Genomic DNA, 9,718 nt, shown 5'->3' with positions numbered 1-9,718 from the left:
GTAAGTCAACAAAAAATTATAATATTTACAAACGATAGGCGTAAGTGGGGGTCTGAACCTCTTTGTTACGACTTGTTACATAAGGGAGGAGAGGTAAGAAAATCAATCAATTCATCACGTAATTTATGAATGGCCCCTTATGACAAAACATCATTCAAAAAATAAAAGAGTTTGTACTATGCTTTATATTCTCTTTATATATTTACCTTAATAACTAACTTTTCAAAAATTTAAATTAAAATAGAACAGGTGTAATTCAATTTTTCATTTATTGTCGCAATAACATTTAGAACAACATTAAAGAGATATGATTTTTCAATAAATGTTCGTGTATAATATGTATAGATGCTTGGTTTCAGTTTTCACGCATTCTTTATGATACAGACTTTCCTAAATACACATGCACTCATCCATTCTGATTTACAATTAATTCAATTGATTAAAAACATACACTGAGCATATGAATAAATAACAAAAACAAGTCTTTTTCAGTTAAAAAAATGGATTCCAAGATTAATGTTTTAAGATTTCATTTTAATAATTTTAAAAGTTTTTGGTTTTAAATTGAATTAACGACCAAAAAATGAAGAGATTTAAAATTGATAAATACAGCAATGTTGACTTTTTCATGGATTCGAATGGAACTAAGGGGCATTTCTTATATTTGCAGTGTCAAGATTTTGTTTCTTCAAGTTTTATGTCAAAAGAAACAAAAAGGAACGTAACGAATGTTTCGTTACGTTTCTTTTTGTTCTTATCTATATGAAGTATAATTGCTACATAATTTTAACATTGTGTCTTTCTAGCATCATTATCTCTTGATATTTTTTTAGACTGAGCTTTATTTAGCAAAATTATTTTGGATTTATTTAAATAAACGGCAAATATAAAAAATACCTATAATTTCATTCAAATCTCTGGTTTTTTTTACCGTTTATTGAAATCCCAATTTATCCTAATTGTTCATTATTTTTCGAGGATTGACGAAACATTTTGAAAAACTCGCACATGCATCTCAAATCGAACTCTTTTTTATCCATATTTTTAAATATTCAATTTATGATTTGCACAAAAAAAAATAGATCCACGATTTTCCGTTAATGCCAAAAAAGCAGAAAAATATAGAAAAAAATGTATAAAAATTTCTTTCAGAAAATGACAAATATGACAAAAATTAATTGTATATAGTTCTTAAACCATTCCAAAAAATCATAAATGACCAACAATATTTTCATAGAACGTCCATCAAGCTATGTTTCCTACTGTCTTTGCGCTTCAAATTTTTAACATTAAGCGTCAATCATCTTTCAGGTACTAATTACTTTAGATATACTTCATACGAGTTCCATAATTGATTTGATATATAACAATTACAAAATAAAAGTTTAACATGACACAAAGGCTTATATTCTACAACTACTGAATACATACTTCGAAAACATAACTCCGCTCGTTGTTAAGAAAAACTATAATCTCAACAACAGTTCCTCACAATTGCATTTAAAAACACTTAGACAAGCAATGCTGAAATAGCAAAATTAAAAGTTTACCACTTCAACACATTTTTTCTCGCGATTTCAGTCTATCTTTTACATTATAGAATTCTTCACAGATTCTTAAAGAGGGGAATACAATTTTTTGTAAAAAAATGCTTCCTTTGGCGAGGAGCTTTCACCAGGAACGTTAAAAATTCTTTCACGTTCCATGCTGTGTTAATAGAATTAAAATCTTATACACGAATAAAATAAGAAGCGAATCCACCGTGATAAAAGGTGATAAAAGTTCAACGACGCTTTTATAGGAAAAAGATTTTTGAATAAAGACGCTTTTTATCTCGATCTAATTTACACACTCACGCATTGACATCTTTAATCTTCTTCGGCAAAACGCTTGATCCACGATTAGCACAGCCTAAATTCATTTCTTAACAATTCACAGCACGAAAAAAATGGCTATTAGAAAAGAAATCGAGCGCGATGTAATTCATAAATTACAATTAAAATTAAATTAAATTTCGACGTGACATCATTTTTTAATCACAAAGTCTTGATGATGCAAAGAAAAAAGTAAAACAGCGTAAGTCGCATAAGACATTTGAATTCTCATTGATTTCTTCCTGAGGATTTCTCGATCTCTCGTTTATTTCTTTAATTAATTTTTGCCGTTCTATGGACTAGAGGTACAATATGATGCGCTCTCCATGTAAAAATATGAGTATATTTAGCTAATATTTAATTTACAATTAACTTAGAGAGTTAGGATTTCCTATGAAAAGCGTCATTTCTCAATTCAATCGTTATTTTTCTATTTTCTATTCAATTGTTGAGCTTGCTGAACTCTTAAATATTGACCATAGTTAAAAGAAAATTCCGCCACACCTTAAATTTCTTGCAAGACGTTCCACACCAGAAGGTATGCATTTGTACAATTAGCACCACATTTCTCAGGAAGTCAACAGTATTAGAATAACTTTTTCTTTAATTTTTAAAACGTTTAAATAATCTCTTATCGATACATATATATAAAAGTATTTTAATATCAAATTATTTTACTTGTCCTTGGAAATCGCAAGATCACAGAGAAAAAAAGTAAGAGGTTCGTTCAAAAATAAATGTCACTATGCGCTTCATTACAATTAATACATCTTTTCTCTTGTGTATCTTTAGCAGTACCAATTGAATGATATTTTTGTGTAGTATTCACGAAAATTATATTTACATTAATTTCATTAGTCAACAACAATAAAACTATAGGAATTGAAAATCTTTCTCAAAAAGTGATTGCTTTAAACCCACACATTACCGTTATGCACAAAATATCTATTATATACTTTTACAAATTCATTCTTCAAATAGCAATAAATAAAAATTATCACTGTTTGATTAAAACGACCACAAATGAAAAGAAGGACCTCCTAATGGACATGGTGCCATTACTATCTATATTGGTCTATGAAGTATAACATTCTTTAAAATATCGTTGTATTTGTCGATGTGCTTCATTAGCGCTGTATATTTTCTTACTCTCGTTTACTTTACTGGACGTTAATAATAACAGCCTAAGAGATTCAAGTTACCCGCAGAAACCTGATCAAATTAATTTTTGGTAATATTGAATTATGGGAACATTGGATATCTTAGGAATTGGATTACATTACAGATAAAAAAATAAGGTCAGCCGGTATTTAGTTGATTTGATTAATGCAGAACTTAGTCTAGTTAGTCCACAAATGACGTTAGGTGCAAGCTAAATTGAGCACCTTGATATAGTAAGAAACTTGTCGTCTTTTTTTCTTTATGGCACAGAGCCAATGACCGTATATACGATACAGCATCTACCTCAGGAAACATTTCATTTCATCAGTTCCGCTTTGCACGACGAAAATGACTCCCGAAGGTTGGCATTTGGCACCTGACTGAGGACACCTACATAAATTCAATGTCATTGTCAACTTAATTAGTTCCTCACTCGAAAGTCATCTCAAAAAGAATGTTGATCATTTCTTTGTCATAGAATAGATTTGAAATTCACTCCTCGTTTCTTTAAGGATCAACAATAATTTTCGAACCTAGGTTCCTTAATCTTATAAAATTCTTCATTCCACATACGTCGACATTATTAGGATAAAATTCGCTCCAGTCATCCTTTCTTTCGCATTGTCGACTTTTAAAACTTTTGTGGCGCAGTTTGATTAAAATATACACGCGTATAAAAGAACAAATTTCTCATAGACTTCGTATCATAGACTATTAGTATCTTAAGTTGGAGGACAAAGGCCTTCGAGACTGATTAGGTTCTTGTGGAAGAATTAAAGATCTAAAGCCATGTTATAAAAATAAGATAAAATAAGATAGTTGAAAGTTTAGAAATAAAGTCAAAGGCACTAAAGAAGGTTTATCTGGTCATAAATGTTTATAGTAACAAAAAAAATGTTTCGAAACCTAATTTTGTTATGTTTTATAAATAGAAAAATTAGTTAATACAGCTTGATATTTCGATAACAGCTGTGTGTTTTTAGATTAACAAATCCAGTTAAACATTTAGCTTGAGCAGCTAAACCATCTTTTTCAGTGTGAGGTAGGCATTGGCCAAGTATTGCATGGCCTTAACTAGATGTGTTACTATTTTGCTGAATCAATAGTGACAACACTGCGTTTAGAAGATTAACGTCTCAGATAAACCTGGATCGATAACTTACGATTCTTTTAAAGGATACAATTAATTCCTAATTAGTCCTAATAAATTCTAACTCCTGATTTAGATTGCAAACAAGCCCCCAGTATGTCGATGAAATATAAAAAACCTATAGCACCTAAACCGAAAAAATCTACAGAGTTATCAGAATATTTTTTTCCGCAAGATCCTGTCTAGTATCAACCATTTTTTTCTTCCAGATCACGTGAATTGAAATTTGCAGTCCTTGTTCTTAAATTAATAAAACATAGGTGACCAATCCTGTACAGGGTCGGGTGAGGTAATGGGTATGTACCCAACTTCTGGGGTCGCTGGTAGGCACTGGAAACAATAATTCACGCCTAAATTATTGTCCCAATATTGGGTGCCTTTAGCCTGGAACCTAACAGCAAATTCGAGCCTCTGGCCAAAGCGCAACGTGTGACAATAAAGGACAAAGGAGAATTTGTCGCTGAATCCATCGCAGGAATTAGGCACGTAGGTCGCTTGAAGGTCACTGTAACTCTTCCAAGAGTTGAGTGTATATCGAAGGTGGACAGATTTGTGGAAGTCTACATTCAATACTCGAACAGTTCCTGTTATGCAGAGATTCACAAGATCACAGACCAGAGCGTTCTCCAAACAAACTCGTCGATCTCGAACAAAATCCAGGAAATTGGGAAGTCCTCCTGGCTGCTGGAAAAGCGGAACCAGCACTTTATCAGGTTTCTTTAGTGTAGAGGTTTTCCGATTATTGTCCAAGTATCTAGCGCTCCAGGATTGAACCCCACAATTGATAGGACTTGGGTCTTTATGAAAAACGAGATCATCGTAGATTAGATCCGAATATGCGGAATTTGGAACCTTCGGGATCTCATCGAGGAAGGTCCGCACGTCTGCTAAATCAAGACCAAGGACATCAGCAAACCGAACGATTTTTTTCCTACCCGGAGTCCCTGGAGGAGTCTTGCCAGTCTTTAGGGAAGAGCAGCGCCTGACTCTATGGGGTCTTTGTGATTCCAATTCTTCTTCCTCTTCTCCTGGGTACGCTTCTGCTGCAGCCTTTCGACAATTTTCGTCCTGAAGTTCAAGTTCAGGGGTAACCTCTAATCTTTGATGACAGTCAGTGGTGTTATCGTATTCTTTATTGATGAGAATGGATTCTTCATTGATCATCAACTTGACCTCCTTCTTGGTGGTTTCGGGGACTGCATTAATTCTTGATCCTGATCCGCATTCAAGAGTAAGTTTACCTGCAATGAGATTTAATAGTGTTAAAAGAATAAGTAGAATTAAAATCATCATCCTATCTGTATAATGTTTTTATCATGGCTTCATTGTCAATAAAACCTATCATCGCCTACTTATCATTTCTGATAGTTAATCATTTTTCCAAATACGCATCCCAATAATCATAGTTAAGTTAGTTTAGTTTTGAAATCGATATGATTCCATTTTTTATTTCTAGTCCATTACATGTAATCATATAAAACCTTACCTGATGTGCTAATCGTGCTGCTGTAGGTAGACTGATCAGTTTCAGTATCGCTAGATTCCTTAGAATCAAGTTTCGAATGCTCATCATTTCTTTCCTTTACTTCGATGAACTGATTTATTCCTTTTTCAAAATGAGTCTTAAGGTCCTCTTTTAGGGGATGCTTGGTCATTTCAGCTTCTTCCATCGTACTATTAGCAAAGTCCACACAATCTACACCCAGATACTCATTCTCTTTATCTGGCTCGATTCTCCTCGCCAGTTCTTCATTCTCCTCGTCAATCACCAATTTTCTTCCCTGGTCTGGCAATTCCGAGTCAGAATGCGATTTTGGAACCCGCATTTGAGTACCGTTAAAAAGATCAATTCTTACAGAGCATTCTGACAAAGTACTGTCATCAAATGTGCTCCAAAGTGATTCATGAGACGTCGTATCCAGTGAACTCCTCCCAATAGAATAAGAATCATCTGCACTCCCAGAAATATTCACCTGCAAACTTGGAATTTCGAATTCATCATTCTGCAAAGAGTAACTAGACTCAGATGTGTCGTCATGATTCTTGGTTGATTTCTCGTTCTTAGTCATATCCAGTTTCCGAAGAAGGAGTTTCATCATCTTGGGATCACTTCCATTTGAAAGAGTTGAAACTCCTTCGCTCTCGGACGAAGTGACAGGGTCGAAGAATATATCCTTTTGCTTTTCTCCATCGGAAGATACGGGATCAAAGTATAATTCTGACTCATCGCTTTCTGGAGTGTTTCCAGTAATTGGGGAAGAATAAAGTCTGTCAGATCCGAAATCCAAGTTAATCACAGAAGATCTTGGTCCCCCTGTAGAACAGTTAGAGGCATCTTGGTGTTTGATTTTCAGATTTTGAGAGTTCACATGAAGGTGGGCTAGTTCCGAGGCAGTGGCTTCTTCAGCTGGAGAGGATATTCCATTTTCTTCGAATTCTCGGTCCAATTCTAAGAAGAGATCAGATTCTGGACTGTGTCGAGGTTGATGATTCAGAACGTGGCTTTTATTATCCGATGAGTTTGTAGAACAACTTGTTCCAATTCTGATGTTGGGGGAGTTAAGCCAGGAGGTTTCATCAGGTTTGGATATATCCACATTGTCGCGATTTTCGTGTTCTCCATCTAGAGAAGTTAATCGTCTGTGCAGACGTCTGGCGAAGGCCTCCGCTCTGCCCCTACAACTGCTTGGAAAAAGGGAGCTCACCAAGCCACATGCTGGTCCTCCGTTGCGGGTGTTTCCAGCAGAATCGGTGCTTCCCATTGCAAGGGCTGATTCTGTGTTTGTTTCGCCGTGATTCGAGAGTGATATCGAGTTCGTCGAAGATTCTTCCAGACTCCTTATTCCGTTGATCCCCTGAAATTAAATGAAAGGGATTATTTCATGTTAAATTCGTGTCGGGTTCGTTTTATGAACTGATTTCAACAGATTCTTTTCATTTTGTAAGATAATTTAAAGATGACACAAAAAAACCTGTTGACCTTGCTTTTATTTGGCATTTTACGTCAAAGGGACGTCAAGCTATTTTCAAAACTTTATCCACCCTTCCCCTTCTTCGTCAGAAATCATCATACAAAGCCTAAACACCTCAGGATGGTGTCACAAATTCGAACACCCCCCTGAAAACAGGGAAAATATAGTGATTTTTCACAAGAATAGGGAAATAAATCATTTGAAATAGAATTAATATATAGTTACCATATTGAATTCAACATGAAACACGTAAGAATCCAATTCGGAATATATATTCAGTTTTCAACAAAATAGTTGAATTTGGTATAAATAAAAATTTCTACCAAATTTTCAATGAAAAAGTTCAGTTTAGATAAAATTTTAACCAAAAAGATGATTTTCTACCTGAATATTAAATTTTCCACAGAAAATCGTTACATTAACAGCCAAATAGCTGATCTTTCAAGTAAAAAAGACAAATTTGTAAAGAAATAATGGAACTTTGAACCTTCGAAGACGAATTTTAACCGATTGATTGAATTATAAAACAAAAAAGAATTAACTTCAACCAAAAAGATTCAAATTTGTAACCAAGTAGTCGAATCTTGATGCCAAGCGACGACTTTCTTATTGAATCCAAAAAGACAAATTTGCAACAATGCAATTGCATTCTCGAACAAAAAAGATAATTTTTTATCAAAATAGTTGACAAAGACAAAAATTAACTATGTTGAATTTTTGGCTAAATAGAGAAATTTTTTAGAAGACAGTGAAATTTTAATTCAATTTTCAACGAAATAATTTAATGTTCAACAAAAAATGTAAATCTTCAATAGTAACCAAAAATTAATTTTTAAGAAAGAAGTTGGTCTTTCTACCAAGTAGTTGAATTTTTAATCTATACAAAGAATATATAAAAAGAGTTAAACTTCTAACGAGGACAGATTTTTCACTCAATCGAAAAAAATAATTTTAATCAACTTGTTGCATTTTCAAACCAAAAAGGCCAATTATTTAGAAATCAGTTGAATTTTAAATTCAAGAATGTTTCCAAATTTTCAACAAAACAGTGGAATTTTTAAATAAGAAAAAACGCATTTTCGACCAAATTTGCAGTTAAATTTCTCAATAAAGAAGATTAGTTTTCCATAAAAAAGACGAATTTACAAGACAATATACAAGTTTGTAACCAAATTGTTGAATTTGCCACTAAAGATTATCAATGAAAAAAAAATTTTTTGAACAACATAGTTGAATCTCCAACAAATCAAATAAATTTTTTACAAATTACTTTAACTTTCAACCAAAAAATATGAATATTCATTGAAAAATATGATGGTCAACTTTTCACCTAGAAACTATTATTATTTTTCAGCCAATAATGGATGAATATCATTTTCAGTTAAGAAAATTAATTTTCAACTGAAAAAAAACAAATTCCTAACGAAATTGTTAAATCCTCAACCAAACAGTAAAATGTTTAACCAAGGAGGTGAATTTAAAACCAAAAATATAATGTTTTAGAAAGACTATAATCAATATTTCAAAAGTTCGCATTTAAGATGTAATAGAACAGTCCCAAAGGTATTTGCACACAAAATTAGTCGATGCAAATATTCAGAAAAAATGTTTAACTAATTATTAGTAATTTTTACAATCGAATAGTAAATATTGTTACACGGCTTAGATCGATATTAGTAGTTATCGGTAACAAAAATCACTGAAGACAGTTATCGTCTTTACCTTTGTTCATATTTAGTTAGTGTGAAAGTACATTAACCCTTAAACGGCCAAAACGCCACTACCGGTACACTGCTTTTCAACGGCCAATAACTAAGACTATTCGACAATAGAAAAAATTGAGACACATACATTTTTATTGCTTAAGATCTCCTCTTTCCAACGGTGCCAATGAAATTTCTTAAAACATTTTCTTATTATCCCAAAATGCAGTTTAAACAAAAAAAAAAACGTGATTTTTCGTGCCTATTTTTTTTTGTGAACCATTTTCCAAAGCTTTTCGAGTCAGTAATTAACCTGAAATTTCACTAACGGGTGGAATAAATGTCTAAACTTTGAGAATCCATGGTTCAAAGATCGATTTTTCGTTTTAGTATTTTCAAAATGGCGTTTTAATGACAACATTTTTGTGAAAACATTCATGAATTTTTTTACAACAAACGATGCGCTTTTCGGAAAAATCATCAAGAATAAAAAGTTTTTGTAATCAGCCAAGGAATACGCCTGAATTTTTTCCAAGCGTTTTGAGCAAAATTTTGGATTTTGCATATGAACAATTTTTTCAAAATTCAAAATTTTGCTCAAAACGCTCCGGAAAAATTCAGGCGTATTTCTCGGCTGATTACAAGAACTTTTTATTCTTGACAAATTTTCCGAAAAGCGCATAGTTTTTCAGTAAAAATTTTCATAGTTCTAAGCATCGTGTAAGAGTAAAATGATTCACGAATATCAATCGTCCATCTGCCGCAAACAAAGTTTACGTTGCCCAACTATCACCAACGTGGAGGTCGACGAATATCGATAGTCTCTTTTTTTTTAAGGGATTTTATTTTTTTTTTTAC

The 9,718-nt window shown here is 32.8% G+C and overlaps 1 protein-coding gene across 3 annotated transcripts in view; it reads right to left on the bottom strand.

Moving 5' to 3' along the window:
- Window positions 1-250: 250 nt before the first annotated feature.
- The window catches only part of LOC117168869 (glycogen-binding subunit 76A), a 158,061-nt gene continuing 148,593 nt past the window's right edge, over window positions 251-9,718 (bottom strand). For all 3 annotated transcript variants that reach the window (XM_033354753.1, XM_033354752.1, XM_033354754.1), the window contains 2 exons: window positions 5,672-7,040; window positions 251-5,426 (listed from right to left, as the gene is read on the bottom strand). In XM_033354753.1, the coding sequence (XP_033210644.1) occupies window positions 4,432-5,426; window positions 5,672-6,947 (2,271 nt within the window). In that variant the 5' untranslated portion in view covers window positions 6,948-7,040 and the 3' untranslated portion in view covers window positions 251-4,431. The remainder of the gene's footprint in view (window positions 5,427-5,671; window positions 7,041-9,718) is intronic.

The sequence above is a fragment of the Belonocnema kinseyi genome, chromosome 3, assembly GCF_010883055.1.
Source record: "Belonocnema kinseyi isolate 2016_QV_RU_SX_M_011 chromosome 3, B_treatae_v1, whole genome shotgun sequence".
Lineage (NCBI taxonomy): Eukaryota > Metazoa > Arthropoda > Insecta > Hymenoptera > Cynipidae > Belonocnema > Belonocnema kinseyi.
Note: the sequence above shows the minus strand (reverse complement) of the source record. Positions and strands in the feature narration are given on the sequence as shown.